The following is an 18,820-nucleotide window of genomic DNA, read 5'->3' as shown; positions in this document are numbered from 1 at the left end:
GCCTGGGTGGGCTACAGTCCACGGGGTCACAATGAGCTGGACACAAACTACTTGGGTGTTGCAACCTGAAGAATGAAAAATGCTACCCCAGATCATAAATTTTTCACCCACAGTCTATGGAAAAGGGTAACTCTTGTGAAATGATCCATAAAGTTTATATTTATTTATTATATATGCATACTTCTGTGCAAGGGACTTCCTGGATTCTGGCAGATTGTCAAAGTGAGAGGTAACATTTGAGAAGTGAGGATGCATTGATCTAGGTCCTCCAAGAGGATAGAGGACAGGAACTAGGATTTCTGCTGCTTCATGACTCCTGTGGCCCCCCAAAAACTCCTGTGGATGAGATTGGGGAGGGTCCTCAGACTCATCTTCCACCATCATATAAGACCCATAGGGGTTCCCTCTATTGGAGATTGAAGGGATTGTTATTTGAGGGGATCAATCTGTGGTGCTGGAGAAGATGCTTAAGAGTCCCTTGGACTGCAAGGAGATCAAATTAGTCCATTCTAAAGGAAATCAACCCTAGATATTCATTGGAAAGACTCATGCTGAAGCTGAAGCTCCGATACTATGGCCACCTGTTGCAAAGAACTAACAACTCATTAGAAAAGATTCTGATGCTGGGAAAGATTGAAGGCAGGAGGAGAAGGAGGTAACAGAGGATGAGAAGATTACATATTGTCACTGACTCTATGGATATGAGTTTGATCAAACTTCAGTAGAGAGTGAAGGACGGGGAAGCCTGGCATGCTGCAGTCCATGGGGTCGCAAAGAGTCAGACATGACTGAGCGACTGAACAACAACCATCTACAGAGGAATGGCAACCCTGGACAGTGCAGCCATTCCTCCTGGGGCCATGATTCAGGATTTGTGCAAAGGGCAACAGGATCAAGACAGTCCAATCAAGCTCAAGTCCCTATTTGTCTTCTATGTTCAGCAGAGATTAGTGGTTGCTAAAAGCTAGATTCTTCCACTGCAGTTGCTGAAAGTTAAGGCTTTGGTCAGCAGACCTGCTAGGATTAGTAAGAAAAATGTGACACAGGATTTTCCCCACTGTCATCACTGAGATGTGATCTAGATACCAACAAGGCTGATATTGGGTCAACAGGAACCTGTACGTCTTTGGAAAGTGGGAATGTTTGTCTCTCAGTTGTGTCCAACACTTTGCAACCCCATGGTCTGTAGCCCACCAGGCTCCTCTGTCCATGGGATTCTCCCTGGAGTGGGCTGCCATTTCATACTCCAAGGGATCTTCCCAATCCAGGAATTGAACCTGAGTCTCTTGCATTGCAGGCAGATTCTTTACCATCTGAGCCACCAGGGAAGCCCTGGTTGTTAAAATATTGAAATACTTCTGTACTTTTGGTAAAGAATAGCTGCTCCGGTCCTACCCCCAAAGTCACCATGACCCCACCCTGGGCCCACCAGGACCTCTCTGGGGCCCAGTGGCTGAAAGGTTAATGCCTGGTATTCTGACTGGTTGGTATCATCAGGTCTTAAATATTTTCCCTATTACTTGGACACCAAACACAGCACCCACGGCACTGTCACCGGGTGACATTCACTTTAACGCCCCCCCTGGAAGGAATACAATGGCGGAGGTGTGCACCCGCCTCACCTTGAAACTGGGCGACCTGCTGCACTGGGTATGGATTCCGCTGCTGCTGCTGCAGGTGCTGCCGGGGCAAGTGTGGCTGCTGCAGCTGCTGAAACGACAGAGGACAAGGAGGGCCAGGAGGTGAGATGGGAGAGAACGTGCAATTAAATATCCCAGCTGTTCTGAGGAAGGCGGGTTTTACAAACTAAACTTTGTATTGAAGAATAGCACACACATAGGTAAGCACCCAGGCGTGCAGCACCTGTACAGTGTGAGGGATACTCCCAAATGGACACACTTTTGGGAACCAGCCTCTCGATCAAGATGCAGAATGTTGCCAGGAGCCCCTCCTGTCCCTTCCCCATCACTACCCTTTCCCTGACCCCTGGGGAGCACCCCCAACCCAACTACATATTAGTTATGTCAGCTTCTGTACTTCATAGACGTGGGTTTTAGGCATCGTATTTGAGTCTGGCTTTTGTGTCTGTCTTCTTGCACTTGTTGCATTTTTGAGCTTCATCCAGGTCGATGCCTGCAGTGTGGACCGTTCATCCTCACTGCTGAGTAGTATTCCCCCCAAAGAACATACCTCCGTGTCTTTATCTGTGCTGCAAGGGATGGTTATTTAGGGTGTTTCCGGTTTTTGGCCATCAGAGCCACTTCTACCACCGACATCCTTGGTGAACCTCTGTGGCATGTCTGCTGTGTGGTCTTGCTGGCTTAAAAGGGATGTGTAGTCACCCAGGCAGTTTTTTTAAAAAATAATTTTACTTATTTTTGGTGGTGCTTGGTTGTTGTTGCTGCACTGGCTTCTCTCTAGTTTTGGTGAGCGGGCTCCTCATGGCAGCAGTTTCTCTTGTTGTAGAGCACAGGCTCTTGGGCAAGAGGGCTTCAGTAGCTGCAGCACCTGGGCACAGTAGTTGCGGTTCCTGGGCTCTAGGGCACAGGTTCAATAGTTGCAACGCACGGGCTTAGTTGCTCCATGATCAAACCCATGTCTCCTGCATCGGCAGGCAGATTCTTTACCACTGAGCCACCAAGGGAGCCCAGGAAGGCAGTTCTGACTTTGCTTTTTCAGTATCAGCTGCATGACTTTCTCAGCATCGTGGGGACTGAGCTCAAACAGACAAGCAACTAATTTTTAATGACCTAAAATAGATGCTTCGGGTATAGGAAGATGGGATTCTCAGGGACTATTTTAAAAAAAGCCTCATTTTAGTCCCAGGGTGTCACACTGCCTGCAAAATACATCTCCATGAGTCAAAAATACAGCATCTAATGCCTTGAGGGAACCGTGTGGGATTCCGCATACACCAGGAACCACGAGGCCTGTTTTAGTTTTTCTTCTTGCAGTCAGGGGGCTTCTGTACTGCCAGTGCTGTTACCAATATACTGGGGGAGGCTACTGTGTATCATTATCATGCTGAATGTGAAAAGGGAGAGAAAATAAGAATGAGGTGGAAAGAGCAAAGAAAGGGGTTTTCGTTCTGGGTCTAATGTCAAGTAGCTGGGTGACCTTCGGGGTGTCATTTAACCTCCTCTGCAGCCGTGGAATATTCATTAAGCACCTTTCATCTGCAAGGGCTAGAAAAACAAACAGCCAGGGCTCTGCTCTTTAGAGTGTTCATTATAAAAATAACACACGTTGACCACTTCTTAACACATGTGTTTATTTCTATTTTTTTTCTCTTGTTTTTTGTTCCTGGGCAGCTCTATAACTTTCTTTTTCTTTCTTTTCTTTTTTTCTTTTTGTTGACAAGGCCAGCCAGCACTCGGGCAACTGAAGAAAAGAACAGCCTCTGTTCACCCTGTCCTGTAGTGCCTACCATGGTGTTGTGCTGTTGAAATGAATTAATGGTGTAGACACAGCATAGACAAGAAACCATGCTAATCTTTTAGGCAGCAATCTAAGAACATTATTGAAAGTAAGCTGAGCATTTAAAAGCTTCTCTGAAGCCAAACTTCCCATATTATGTAAGAATTTTAGTGTCTCATCTACAAATGGGTATAAGCCCTGAAGTAGCCTGGGGTGGTGGATTGTGGGTCAGGAATCAGGGGACCCAAGGTGCCAGTCCAGTCTCTGGCTCTCTCTAGCTCTGCGATTTCTAAAAAAAAATCATGTAAGCTTCCCCTGCCTCACTTTTCCTCATGTGTAAAATAAAGAGACTTAATGATTAACATTTCTTTCAGATCTACAATTCCAGGTTCCACTGAACCTTAGTGAACGGATGGCAGCTGACATGCTCTGTGCTCTGAGAAAAATGCATTAAATGTTAATTCACGCCTGGTTTCTACTTGCTGTGTTCTGATTTCTAAGTCCACTGAGAACCATCCGAATGTTCCCAAAGATATGCAAGATCCCCAATCTTTCTGTTTTCCCTCCCATGTCCTTTCGGGGAAACCCATGTGTTCCCAGTATGCTACTGGCAAAGTTGAAAATGTTAGGATACTTTCTCAGAGAAGGCGATGGCACCCTACTCCAGTACTCCTGCCTGGAAAATCCCATGGACGGAGGAGCCTGGTAGGCTGCAGTCCATGGGGTCGCTAAGAGTCGGACACGACTGAGCGACTTCACTTTCACTTTTCACTTTCATGCATTGGAGAAGGAAATGGCAACCCACTCCAGTGTTCCTGCCTGGAGAATCCCAGGGATGGGGAAGCCTGGTGGGCTGCCATCTATGGGGTCCCACAGAGTCGGACACGGCTGAAGTGACTTAGCAGCAGCAGCAGGATACTTTCTCTGCTGCTGTAGGGACCAAGAAAATCAGCTTGGTGTTGATATGGCCTCATCCATCCTCGAGAGTGTAGACCCCCAGGAAGGTGCATCAATAAGCACTGTCCCCAGGCGCAGGCGGCATGCTCCATCCCTCTGCCTCAGTTCTGGCCAGTCCCACAGGACGGCTGGCTCCTGTGGCTGCAGCTCTTACGTCACATTCCGTGACACCAGAGTCATGTGACAGAGCCCCACCTTGTGCTGTTTCCTAAGGATTTTATACACATGACTCATGAGAACATCGGGAAGAAGGCTGGGAAATAGGGAAATCTATTTGGCAGATGAGAGAGGTGAAGTGGTTTTTTTTGCCAGAATCATACCACAAGCAAAAGATGTGGCCCAGCGTAAACTGTTCTTTTGGTCGCTCTTCAGCTCTTGGTACACACAGTCATTACGGAATTACACACACACTCTCTCTCTTTTTCTTGCAATTTCTCATTTCCCAGCTTTTCTGAGGAGCCCTGTGTCTGTTTTCTGTATCCTGGGTTCTGAAGGGTCCCGCACTCTCTCGCCCAGTGGTCTGTGGGCACCATCCTCGGTGGCTCTTCTTCCTTCCACCTCCTTCCTCATCCTGGGCTTGGCTGGTCTCACAGAGCAGGGACACCCCTGGCCTGGCACAGCCAAGTTTGGCCTGGTTACCCCGACTCCCCTTTGTGCCATGGTCACAGCACACCCATCAAAGACAGTCACTTAAAGGATCAGGCACATCTGAAATTGCCTAGGCTTGGCTGAGGGGAGGATTTGCAAAGCCCAGCTTCCCCTCGTTCCCCTCGGTAGCCCCATTTATCACTGTCTGAGAGACATGAGTGTGGTTCCTTGTCACACACTTTCCGCAGGGTGAGAGGGACAGAGGTTTGTTTGTACAAGAGCTGCCAGGTGGCTGACTGACCTTGGTAAAAAGGGAGATAATTACACAGCTGTTCAAGAACAAAAGTGAAAAAGGGAAGCTAAGTGAACTGTGCTCAACAGAACAATTTTTCTGTTTGGGGGGATGACTGGTTACTTTGAATGCTGCTCTTGGTCACTAAGGACCTCAACGTGCCTCTGGTCCTACACAGCATCTTGTATAGATATGGTGTGGTGGAGATGCTTGATAAATGTCCAAAATTCTGATCCTATTAGGAACATTCTAGAAGGGTAATTGGACCTTGAGCCGTAGACGATAACCTCATGGCTCCTATAACAGAAGGGCAAGATGCATGGGTCAGACCCCCCATTGGAGCCATCTAGGGACGGCCTAGATGGAAGACCTTCAGCCTCTCTCAGGATAACACGAAATAAGGCAAGGGCCTCTTGAAAAACAAAACATACTGAAACTCAGAGGAGCAGCCCACAGCAAGGCTTCCTTTCAAAGCTGGAGGAATTATGTGTCAACGGTGGTCAAAGACGCCTCAGGTAAAGCTTTCTCTGTGTTAGGCCTTTAACTCAAAGATTTCCTGAGCTGTTTTCAAAGCTGCTGGGAATTTTTCTCAAGTTTGCACCCTTTCTGTGACCCGGAGTTCAGGTTTCCAAGTAGTTCTGTGGGCCCTATTATTCTGCAATTGTTCCCGTTCCATTGTTCATGACCAACGCTGTGAGAATTCTTCTCAATCCCCCCTTCTGACTCTTTCCTCCAAGAAACAAAGTTCTCTGAATTAATTTCTTTTTTCTTCCCGCTGGGAATATCAGAATTTACGAAGAATATAAGCCAGCTCCCTTCTACCCTCGCCACCCCCATGCTGATTCCACAGACCCCGGTACCAGAAGCAAGAAGCAAAAAGCCAGACTTGAAGACAGGTCTCTGGCAAGGGGGTCTTCAAATGCATGGCTGAAGCCTGTCTTTTCAGAACAAACCAATTCATTCTAAGAAAAAAACCTAACTAATGGAAAGGTCTACATTCTGCAGGCTCTTCTGTAGTCTCGGGAAGTGCTGGCCAGTGACTTTCTTGCTGGAGGACGAGACCTGAGACTCGTTCACAGACACCAGGCCCTGAAGAACTGTTTTCGAATCGCACGAAGCCCACCATAGGCGTGAGTTACCTGCTCTGTGAGAATCTGCTGCTGCTGTTGCTGTTGCTGCTGCTGCTGCCTCTGCTCCCGCAGGAACTGTTGTTTCTGCTGCTCCATCAGCTGGGCCCGCTGGTCAATGAGCATCTGCTTCATGAGGACTGTCTGGGGCTGGCTGCCCAGGAAGCCTGGCCCCGAGGGCCCCGGTCCAGAGACCATGCCCCCTGAGCCCGGGGGCACAGAGGACTGCATGGGGCCCGTGCTCCGGGGAAGCCCCACTGGGTGCTGCTCCTGGGAGGACAGGGAGAGAAGGGAAGAGAAGAGAGAAGAGAAGTGAATGTGGTGACTTCACATCTGAACGAAAGCACAGGGGATGGGGCATGGGGTATTCCCTCCCTACGGGATCCCTAGTGGCACATATTACATTTCCATAAAGAGAACACAGCAGTCCTCCAATCTTTTAACACAGTGGGGCTGGAGAGGCTAAAGGGGGCCAGTAATGGCTCTGCGGAATCTGAGGCCAGGCCCAGTCTGTTTCTGATGTTGCTGCTTAGTCACTAAGTCGAGTTAACTGTTTACGACCCCAGGGACTGTAGCCACCCAGGCTCTTCTGTCCATGGGATTTTTTTCAGGCAAGAATACTGGAGTGGGTTGCCATTTCCTGCTCCAGGGGGATCTTCCCAACTGGGGAATGGCACCCATGTTTCTTAAATCTCTTCCATTGCAGGCAGATTCTTTACCACTGAGCCACCTGGGAAGCCCCTGTTTCTGATAGGATTGGCTAAAGAATAAGAATTGCATTTTCAGCTAACCATCGGTGTTCCTCCAAAGGAAAGGGAATAAGCCCTCAGGTGGGGCTCATTTTCAGTCTAATAGGAGGCAGCCTGACCACCTCTTCATCCTTACTGCCTGCCTGGCCAAAATGGGCTACTTAGTTAGTAGGAGAGACATTTATAGAATGCTGCTGGAATTGATTAATCAGCAGAACTGCTATTTGATGAAATTCTAATTAATTGTGACATTTGAAAGCTCTGACATATAAAAAAAAAAAATCCTGCTAGTGAGAATTGTTGATGGGGAGAATTAGGAATGTGTCACACTGACCAAAGATATGGAATCTCCTAATATCTTTAAAGCAATGGCACCCCACCCCAGTACTCTTGCCTGGAAAATCCCACGGATGGAGGAGCCTGGTAGGCTGCAGTCCATGGGGTCGCTAAGAGTCGGACACGACTGAGCGACTTCACTTTCACTTTTCACTTTCATGCATTGGAGAAGGAAATGGCAACCCACTCCAGTGTTCTTGCCTGGAGAATCCCAGGGACGGGGGAGTCTGGTGGGCTGCCGTCTATGGGGTGGCACAGAGTCAGACACTACTGAAGTGACTTAGCCACAGCAGCAACATCTGTAAAAACAGAATTGAGTCTCAGGTGTCTGAGATAATTTAAATGTTGGGGGTTGAACTGGGTCTCTAGATTCAATAATTATGTCAGTCAAAGGATGTCAACTTTTAAGGACCAGTCTTTAAGGAACAGGAGATAGGGAACCCCTCATACACAGCCCAGGTGACTCCTCCGAGACTGTGCTCAAGGGGAAGTAACAACCCAATGGTGTAGACCACGGGGAAAAGACAGCTGATGGGAAAAGTAGGCGTGTGGCCATAAGATGTAGTTTATTGATGCTTCCTTTCCTGTTCATTCTACCAAGCACACCTCGTAATGGCAAAGTATTATCTGATCATTCTGCAGAAAAGTGTGAAGTGAAGTGAAGTCGCTGAATCGTGTCCAAGTATTTGTGACCCCATGGACTGTAGCCCATCAGGCTCCTCCATCCAAGGGATTCTCCAGGCAACAATACTGGAGTGGGTTGCCATTTCCTTCTCCAGGGAATCTTCCCAACCCAGGGTTCGAACCCCAGTCTCTCGCATTGCAGGCAGATGCTTTACCCTCTGAGCCACCAGGGAAGCCCATTCTGCAGAAAGATTCCCTTTAATTCATTCAAGTTTCAAGTAATTAATCTGAACAAACAGAAGCTGCTGTCTGAGAAGTATACAAATTAAATGGATACACGTATAAGGACATACACAGTCATTTTGTGAGGGACAGTTATGAGACTTAGATCAGGAGAGACAAATGTGAATAAATCTACATCAAACATTTTTTAGGCAGTTAGACTGGATTTTTAAGAAAGACTTCCTCATTGTAAAATCTAGATACTCAGTTTTTCACGCTGGTTATTAGTCCCAGTTATACGTGGTGAAGGAAATTAAGGTTATAAAGATGTATACACAAAAGTGACTACCTTAAATGGATGCTTAGTAGTTATCAAATTTTATATATTACTTCTATTTGCCATGGTATTTCCATCACTATTAATGCATTCCTTTATTAATGCATTCAACAAGCCTGCTTTGTGAACAACATGAATTTTATCTGCCTCCTATGAGCCATCCTAAATGGAAAACTGCAAACTGGATTTTAATGTTTGTTCTCTTTTCACTTTTCTTCCTCTTCAGTGTCAATAGAGTCAACCCTGAGGGGAGTTTCCTCTCAAAATATAGAATTGTGTTGGATCTTCTTCCCTCCCTCCAGTATCCAAACAAAACAAAACAAGCACCAAGAAGCCAAACAAAAACCTACTCCTCCTCTCACCCAGGTAACAACAGCTCAAGAAGGTTGAGTTAGAAGCGCTAAACTAACAATAGAGTTGCCATATGATCAAATAGGAAAAGGAGTACGTTAAGGCTGTATATTGTCACCCTGCTTATTTAACTTCTATGCAGAGTACATCATGAGAAACGCTGGACTGGAAGAAGCACAAGCTGGAATCAAGATTGCCGGGAGAAATATCAATAACCTCAGATATGCAGATGACACCACCCTTATGGCAGAAAGTGAAGAGGAACTCAAAAGCCTCTTGATGAAAGTGAAAGTGGAGAGTGAAAAAGTTGGCCTAAAGCTCAACATTCAGAAAACAAAGGTCATGGCATCCAGTCCCATCACTTCATGGGAAATAGATGGGGAAACAGTGGAAACAGTGTCAGACTTTATTTTTCTGGGCTCCAAAATCACTAAAGATGGTGACTACAGCCATGAAATTAAAAGACCCTTACTCCTTGGAAGGAAAGTTATGACCAACCTAGATAGCATATTCAAAAGCAGAGACATTACTTTGCCAACTAAGGTCCGTCTAGTCAAGGCTATGGTTTTTCCTGTGGTCATGTATGGATGTGAGAGTGGGACTGTGAAGAAGGCTGAGTGCCGAAGAATTGATGCTTTTGAAGTGTGGTGTTGGAGAAGACTCCTGAGAGTCCCTTGGACTGCAAGGAGATCCAACCAGTCCATTCTGAAGGAGATCAGCCCTGGGATTTCTTTGGAAGAAATGATGCTAAAGCTGAAACTCCAGTACTTTGGCCACCTCATGCGAAGAGTTGACTCATTGGAAAAGACTCTGAAGCTGGGAGGGATTGGGGGCAGGAGGAGAAGGGGACGACAGAGGATGAGATGGCTGGATGGCATCACTGAGTCGATGGACGTGAGTCTGAGTGAACTCCGGGGAGTTGGTGATGGACAGGGAGGCCTGGCATGCTGTGATTCATGGGGTCGAAAAGAGTCGGACACGACTGAGGGACTGAACTGAACTGATGATCAAGCAATCCCACTCCTGGACATATACCCAGATAAAACTGTAATTCGAAAAGATACATGCAACCCTGTGATCATAGCAGCACTATTCACAACCGCCCGGACGTGGAAGCAACCCAAATCTAAACAACCTAAATCTACAGATGAATGGATAAAGATGAGGCACATATATACGATAGAATGCTGCTGCTGCTGCTAAGTCACTTCAGTCATGTCCGACTCTGTGTGACCCCAGAGACGGCAGCCCACCAGGCTCCCCCACCCCTGGGATTCTCCAGACAAGAACACTGGAGTGGGCTGCCATTTCCTTCAGTGACAAAAAGGACTGAAATATTGCCCCTGCAGCAACATGGATGGACCAAGAGATTATCATACTAAGTCAGTCAGGCAGAGAAAGACAAATAACATCACATCACTTATATGTGGGATCTAAACTGTGGCATAAATAAATATATTTATGAAACAAAAACAGATTTACAGATACAGAGAGCAGACTTGTGGTTGCCAAGGGGAGACTGGTTGAGGAGGCAGAGACTGGGAGTTTGGGATTAGCAGATGCAATCTATTATATATAGGATGGATAAGCATATATATACATAAAGTCCTACTGTATAGCACAGGGAACTATGGAAAAGAATGGAAAAGAATATGAAAAGAATGTGTGTGTGAATATATATGAGTCACTTTGCTATACAGCAGAAATGAAATACAACAATGTAAATCAATTATACTTCTATAAAATTAAAAAAAAATTTTTTTTTAAAAAGCTCTGGTTAGTGTGGTGGCCCAGGCCACACAGTTAGTAAAGGGAAGAATCAGCACTCACAGAACTGAAACATTGATTCTGAGACTAAATTCAGTATTCTTTTCATAAGTACAGGTTTTTCCTGGACGATGGGTCCATGGTGCCAAGACTGCACCTAAGAATTGCTTGTAAACTAAATATACAGTATCTGTCCCACAAATACACTGTGTTCTAGTTTTCAAACGTAAGTGTGATATTGCTGAAGTTAAAACTTATTGTCCTTGTGTATTTTCTCTGTATATAGATAATGAAAAGGTAGAGAGTTATGAAATATTTATGTTAATAAAAATACGGCATATTCAAAATGCCTGAAACTTTACACTCCCCAAAAGTTTACTTTAAGACTAATCCCTGCAGAGATCGAGATATTTTACTCTTTTCTTTTCCCCCTAAACTTGCTGCCTGTTTCCCAAACCCTTTCTTCCAGTGGGATAAAGCTGTTTCTTGCCACCTTTGGAGACAAATGGCCAACTGACTTAACACTTTAACAAAGGAATTCACACAACAGACAGTTAAGCAATCAGCGAAAATACAGATATACAGGTTTTTTTTCTTCTTCTGAGTATTTAAGCATATTTGAAATCTCCAGTTTTGATAAGGAGGAGACAGTGGGAAAAGAAAATGAGACCCAGGGGGAGATCCAGTTTTCTTCAGCTTGATTTTATGAGAGGTCTGGTGTGGGCTGGCCCCATTGTCTTTGTGCACTTTGAGATACTCTTGTCCTATAAGATCAGCCCACAAGTACCTGGTGAGATTGCCCAGAAGTGGTAAGTAGTGATGAGTTGCTTTCCCAGCCTTCTCTCCACCCAGAAAGAAAAGGAGAGGCGAATGAGGTGGGGACCTAGATTCATCTCAGCACTTCTAGTCCCTGTCTTCCTGGACCAAAAATAAATATAGGTATCACCCACTTTTCAAAAGTTCACTTTATGCCACTTAGCTTTTACAGAAGACCTACACTAGTATCTGGTTTTGCTAACCAGGAGACATCTGAAGAGGATTTTAGAGTTTATAGAAAAAGGTGAAAATCTAAAATATCATCAGAGTTCGTTTTGCGGAGAGTCATTATAGAGACAGCAGGCACGCCCATCTGTGAGAGTGGCGCCACCAAGCTCCTCCCCCAGGAACTACACTCAGCATCTCAGCATCAAGTCGCCACAGCTTTGAACTCTGTGAGCATCTGTGTTTTATCTCTATTTATTCTGCACACTCTTGGCAAGAGGTGTCCTAAGGTGTTTGCTTACTCACTGCAGGCCATTTCGGCTTAGGAAAGATTTCATTGGAATGCTGTACTTTCAGATGGGGCTGGGGGTGGTGCTGTACTTCAAAAGCACAGTGGGAAAAACCCTCCCCAAATGGAAAGTTTGGTTATTACCTCCCAGGATTATGTATTTCCCCAAATGATTCCCTCTCAAAGATTCTGCCTTCAGGTTTCTCACTGAAGACCTGAAGACCGATTTCCCTGCAGCGACTTGAATGGAACCCCGAGAGGCAGGAGGGCTGTGTGCATTTTTAAAGGACTCCCTTCCATTGGAAACATCTGTGAGCCTAGGTGGATACACCTCTCCCAACCAGTTCTGCTGCATTCAACAGTGGGTAAGTGACGCTAGGGCCCCAGCCTTAGGTGTGTAAGCCAAGTGTGAAGCTGTGCCAAGTGACTCACCTTACAAATTGAGCTGGCTGAGGCCATTAGCTGTTTCACATGACATGGTGGCTTTTAACCTCCAGCCTAAGAGTTCTTAATGAGCAATAGTCTGTCGAATTTCAGGATTTCAAGCCACAGCTCTTGTTTCTAAGGAGGACACACACTGTGTGTGCAATTAGAGAAAACCAGGCTGAGCTTTCGTCACCAGAAATGTAATGCCTTGAAGCCAAATGAAGCAGTATTTTTAGTTTTAATTACTAGCTTGTTCTCCACTCCATCCCCTGCCCAACGACCTCCCTTGCCTTCCACCCAGAATCTTAATTCCATCTCTTCCTCTCAGAAATCCAATTGACTACATAGATCTTCATTATTTCCCAAAGCTCTCACTCTTCAGTAAAATACAGGAAGGGGGGGCATCAAAACCAATGAATCTATTTTACGTATCTTCTCCTCCAGGAAAAAAAATCTTAGCAATTTTCTATGGGCTGGAGAGAAAGATAGAAGTTATAAAAAACACCCTACCTCCCCCCCTAAGAGGCCGTTTTCTACTTCAAAAAACAGCTGTGGTAAAAATATCTCTTAAGAGCAGCCAGCTGTTTCTTTATAAATCTATGCACAGGGAAGCTTTATGTCTCTGATGTGTTTTCAAGAAATGCATACTGTTCGGGTGAGAAGGGCTGTGGTTGCTGGCAGTGAACGAAAGACTGCCGGCTCCTTGGAAGGGAGGCTGCGGGTGGTGATGGAGACTGGGGCGGGGGGTGCTCAGTGGAGAACTGGCTGGAGGGTGCTCAGGGCTTCAGCCTTTTTTCAGGTGTTCAGGTGGGGCGGGGAGGGGAACAAGGAACAGCTGCTGTTCTGCCTCTGCCCCAGCAGATGGTGGTGTCAGCCCGGTCCTCGCTGCCTGCCAGCCCGCCCGCTCCGCCCGCGCGGCGTGTCCCCCCGCCCCCAGCCTGCAGATGGCTTAATCATGACTCGCCTTTCTCCCCCACCGGTCCCCCCGCCCGGCGCGTCTGGGCTAACGCTGCGAGCGTGGAGCCAGGCAGTCAAGTGTTACTGCGTACAGCAGGTAGCCTGGCAACTGAGAGCATAATACCGAGCAGATGGTGTTCGCACGGCGTGATGGACATCACACACGACAGCCCGAGACAATCCAGGAATTCCCTGGTGACTCGAGGCCCTCTTTACACAAAACGAGTTCTCTCTCCATTGCCGTGTATCTCTGGGGTTATCTCCCCCCTCTATCCGACTGACACTGAACTGGTTTCTTATTACCGACTTTGCTTCCAGCCCGAGGGGAGGGAGATTTCAAGTGGGGGGTGGGGGAGGCTATGCAAGGAAACGGAAGGACCGGGAGCTGGGGGAGGTGATGGGGGCGGTGGCGACCCGAGAGGGTAAGGACAGTGGCGTACTCCAGACCCAGGGGCGGGCCATCTGAGAGGGACAGGGTTCCCCCGTAACCCAGTCTGCAAGAAGCCGGCGTGGGGAGGGAAGCGCTGGGGGCGGGCGAGCCTGGGCTTAGTGGCTTCGCCATCGAAAGGCTTACGAAGAACCTAAATGAAATTTAGGATTTTACTTAAGAAGCCCCCTGGGGCGTAATTTAGCCTCTCGACTCGAGCCTCTGTGCTTACAAGCCCTTAGGGGACTGAGAAGTCAGGAGTGGAACCCGTGCGCCCCTGAAGGGCCGAAGATGCCTCTCTGCGCAGGCGTTCTTAACAAAGAAACCGACCGGGAGGTCCGGGCGCGGGCAGGGGTAGCGCGGAGGGCAGAGGGGACCGGGAGAGCCGCCCAGGGGCCCCCAGGTCCTCCGCCTGAGAGCCGCTACGCAGCGGTGAGATCGCTACGCGCTCCGGGGCGCATTTCGCCACCCTCTCCTAGCCGAGCGTCATTGGGAAGGAAGTGGGTGCCGGAGGGAATGGGGGGAGACAGGAGGATTGTTCACGGTAGGGAAAAGTAAAATTAATATAGAAACAAAAAGCATGTCTCAGAAAACAAATCTGTGCTTTTCACACACACACTTAAGCGGGTCAAGTAATTAAAAAAAAAATACAGCCCAAATGGAATTTTGTCTAGATTTTATATGTCACGCCGCTTCTATGTCCAACCTATCACCACTCTCGGGGTGCTTTCTCCTGCAAAGGTACTGGTCAAGTTTTAAGTTTCAGAAAGAGGGAGTCTTTTCAAAGGTCGAAGCTGACGTTTCACGCAGAACACCACACTTGCTGGGAAGGAGTTCAGCAGTTTCGTGTCAGAATCCGACACCCACTGCGGAGCTGGGTGGACTCCCTGGGGCTCAGGGTGGTGAGTTGGCATTCTCAGGCTCAGGAGGCCACCTGACTGCTTGGTCTCTACCCCCACCTCCTCAAATGGAAATCATATCCAGTAGGACTCCTCCCTTGACAAAGGAAACTCTGGGGATGAATGAGCTATAGAGAGAAAATGGCTAAGAAGGTGCTAAAACCTCCTCCACTTTCAGTGTGGGGTGGGCTTTTGGGGAACCATGATGGGCTAAACCAGGGGTTCTCAAAGTGTGGTTCTAGGACCAGCATTATTAGCATAACCTGGGAGCTTGTTAGAAATGCAAATTTTCAGACTCTACTCCAGGTCTCCAGAACAAGAGTCTCTGGGTGCAATTTAACATGCCCCAGGATAACCACAGGGCTTCCCTGGTGGCCCAGATGTTAAAGAATCCACCTGCAATGCAGGAGACCTGAGTTTGATCCCTGGGTCAGGAAGATCCCCTAGAGAAGGGAATGACTACCCACTCCTACATTCTTGCCTAGAGAATCCCATGGACAGAGGAGCCTGGCCAGCTACAGTCCACGGGGTCGCAAAGAGTCAGACACAACTGAGTGACTGACCACACACACCAATCACCACAGTGCCCCATATTTTGAGACTCACTGGGCAAATAATCCTGGTGTAGGAGCACTGACTGCAACCTGGGGTATCAGCACTGTCTGTGCCCTGATTAGATGACAAACCCTGCACTTTCCAAAGCAAGTCAGAGTGCCCAGCTACTTAGCTTTCTATTGCAAATTCTTCTGCAGTTGGAACAGATCTAATTTTTAGAGGGCTGTGCAGGCAGTATAGGCTTAAGAATTCTGGAAAAAGCCTATGCTGTGATTCTTCCAGAAAGGTCAGTGTTCCTGCAGCTCTGCTGTGAAGGCTGAGGAGCAGCCAAGATCCAGGAATGGGTGAGGCCAGTTCAACTCCTTTGCTCAGGGAGAAAGCATCAAACACCACTTGGCTTCCTGTCTCCTGGTCTGATATACAGTAGGAAAGCTAAGATTTAAGGAAAGTTCCCTCTTCAGACATGAAAAAGGCCCAAAGCAACAACAGAAGACAACTAGCATGTATGTTTTCATCTGTGTAATCAAACTCATTTTGTTGATTAAAACAAAAAATCTGAGTCTCTGAGAGGTTAAGTAACTTGCCTGATGTCCCACAGTCTTTGGGATTCTGACTTTTCCACTGACCAGAATGTGCATCTGGTCTAAATTGAGCAGACCACCCAAGAGGGCTCTGGAGTAAAGAGAAATGGGAAGGAGGGGGGGGTGGGGGAAAGGGATGGGAATAGAAGAAAAAGGTAGACACTCTATTGGGATCAAAGGATGAAGCTGAAAGAGCACAAAAATATACATCATGTTTTATATGTTGCCTGATACCCAAAATTAGGATGCCTTTGTGGTATCAACTTTGACATTTAAAGAAAGGGCATAAGATTAGCCCATTCAACCAGAAATGGAAGGAAGAAACAAAATAAAATAAAACCTTAGAATTCTCTTTGAAGTTGATCAAGTGTCAGGGCAGAAACTTGGTTTCAGGATGGTGGCTTCTTTTAAAGACTTTCTTAGTCCTTGTCCAGAATAATTTTTCACTGTGGGTTTGGAGAGTTGCTTGTAATAAATTCATAGCGGTGCCCCAATAGACCCACCCCATATAAACATCTCTGTTTCAGCAGATTACTGAGGAAGTTTGGATAAAAAAGTTTGTTTTGTGATGCGGCTGTGTCACCAAGATGACTGAGTTTTGAGGTAGTTTACCAATTTAGCAAGCTTATCACGCGCAGGACAGTAACTTGGGGGTGCAATGCTAAGTCTGTTTAAGTGGGTGCAGGAAAGTTCTTTGTTCCGCTTTTAAGAAGGAGCAGTGGAGGAACCCAATAGGCTTGGGTAGAAACTCGAGGGTCCAGTGATGGGCATGTCCTGACCACACAACACATAGCTTGTTATCACTATTATCGCTATGACTTCTTGATCATGCAGCTTTAGAAAGTCAGGGTGAAGGAAGTGCTGTGTCTCTGGCTCTAGCTTAATTCCTAGGATAATGAGGTCTAAGACTTTAAACTTGATTTTCTTTCTAGGTTCTCAGTGAGCAGGATGGCATTCCTACTCAGACTTTTGACTCTTTAACAAATATATGTTTTGCAGATTTTCATCCTCCCCACAATCATTGGGAAAATTTAAAAATAATGTCTGAAAGGGGACTTCCCTGGTGGTCCAGTGGCTAAAACTCCATTGTCTCGATGCAGGGGGCCCGGGTTCCATCCCTGGACAGGGAACTAGATCCCACGTGCCACGACTAACAGTTCACATGCTGCAGCTAAGATCCTGCCTGCTGCAACAAAGAGCTGGTGCAGCCAGAAAAATAAGTATTAAAAAATGTATTGTCTAAAAGTATTTTTAAAAGGCAACTTTCATTTTTAACACTCACAGGCAACCATGTTTTGATGTGTTTCTATGTTTCTTCCCAGCTTCCAGCCCAGTACAATAATATATTTTCCATGCTCACGATCATGGTATATATACATGATTGTACCACTATTTTTTACTAAGTAACTGGTGGAGAGGTAGGAAGTTCCAACTTTCCACATGCTTTGTTGTTGTTGCTAAGTTGTGTCTGACTCTTTGTGACTTCCATGAACGATAGCCTGCCGGGCTCTTCTGTCCACAGGATTTCCCCAGGCAAGAATATTGGAGTGGGTTGCCATTTCCTTCTGCAGGGGATCTTCTCGACCCAGAGATGGAACTCACATATCCTGGGTCTCCTGCACCGGGAGGCAGATTCTGTACTGCGGAACCACTGCTGCTGCTGCTGCTGCTGCTGCTAAGTCGCTTCAGTCGTGTCCGACTCTGTGCGACCCCATAGACGGCAGCCCACCAGGCTCCTCCATCCATGGGATTCTCCAGGCAAGAGTACTGGAGTGAGGTGCCATTGCCTTCTCCGGCTGAACCACTAGGGAAGCCCTTTTAAATGCTTATAAGCGGGAATTTTCTGGTAGGATATTACCTTATGGCAACACTCCTTCAAGGTCTACAGATTTCATTATGGGTCTCCCAGCACTGGGGCTTCCCCGGTGGCTTAGCAGTAAAGAATCTGCTTGCAATGCAGGAGACCAGGATTCAATCTCTGGGTCAGGAAGATCCCCTGAAGGAGGGCATGGCAACCCACTCCAGTATACTTGCCTGGAGAATCCCATGGATTAAGGTGCCTGGTGGGCTAAAGTCCATAGGATCACAAAGAGTTGGACATGACTGAAGTGTCTGAGCACGCACGCACACACGTTTCCAGCATCAGCACAGAGCTAGATCCACAGCTGCAACAGAGTATTTGCTAAACTGATTGTGTGAGTTGTATGTGATCAAGGTCACATATGACTAGAGAGGAGGGAAAAAGATAACCCTGTCACACACTGCTTCTCCAGGCTACCGGACCTTCCGCTGAAGATGAAAGAAAGGGTTAGAGTTGGCGATCCAGAGCAAAATGGGAGAGTGCCATCAGCCATAAGAAGGTCAGACTTTCAAGGACTTACTTGGAGGTAAAAACAACAAAAATACCGTTTGTCCTTATCGGTACTTTGAACATAGTTACCATAGATTCCTCCAGTGGAAACACAACTTTGAGAGTTATGCTTTTCCTCTGCCTTTGATGTAAATTATAGAGTCCTTTTGATCCCTGTGTTGTAATTAATTCCACCACCAAAGCAACTCTAAATTGGTTAAATGTTCATTAGTGTGCAACAATAGGAGCTTGATTAAATAAATTATGGTACATCCATACCATGAATACTAGGCAGCCAATAAAAATCATGCATTCTCAGGCTATCTAATCACATAATACAAACTCTTACAATATATACTGAAAAGGGGAAGAAAAAGCAGTTACTAAAACTAGCCACAGAACGATCATGTTATATGGGGATTATAAGTGATTTTTGTTTTTAAACTCTTTCAAATTTTCTATTATGAACATATTGCTTCAAATAAATATTAAAAAGCCTCATGCTGTAAAGAAATAAAGTATTTAAATTGACCTAAAAGAGCAAAGAAAAAAAGGGTCTCTTTGCTTGTTTTCAAGCAGTCCACAATT

General features: G+C 46.5%; 1 protein-coding gene across 5 annotated transcripts in view; it reads right to left on the bottom strand.

Moving 5' to 3' along the window:
* MAML3 (mastermind like transcriptional coactivator 3) overlaps positions 1-18,820 on the bottom strand; it is a 459,812-nt gene that overhangs the window by 7,150 nt on the left and 433,842 nt on the right. For 4 of the 5 annotated variants that reach the window (XM_061384147.1, XM_061384150.1, XM_061384151.1 and 1 more), the window contains exons 3-4: positions 6,394-6,651; positions 1,623-1,710 (exon numbers count right to left, since the gene is read on the bottom strand). In XM_061384147.1, coding sequence (XP_061240131.1) covers positions 1,623-1,710; positions 6,394-6,651 — 346 coding nt within the window. The remainder of the gene's footprint in view (positions 1-1,622; positions 1,711-6,393; positions 6,652-18,820) is intronic. The other variant, XM_061384148.1, reaches the window with a different exon arrangement.

The sequence above is a fragment of the Bos javanicus genome, chromosome 17 (genome assembly GCF_032452875.1).
Source record: "Bos javanicus breed banteng chromosome 17, ARS-OSU_banteng_1.0, whole genome shotgun sequence".
Lineage (NCBI taxonomy): Eukaryota > Metazoa > Chordata > Mammalia > Artiodactyla > Bovidae > Bos > Bos javanicus.
The sequence above is the reverse complement of the archived record's forward strand: the minus strand, read 5'-3'. Positions and strand labels throughout refer to the sequence as shown.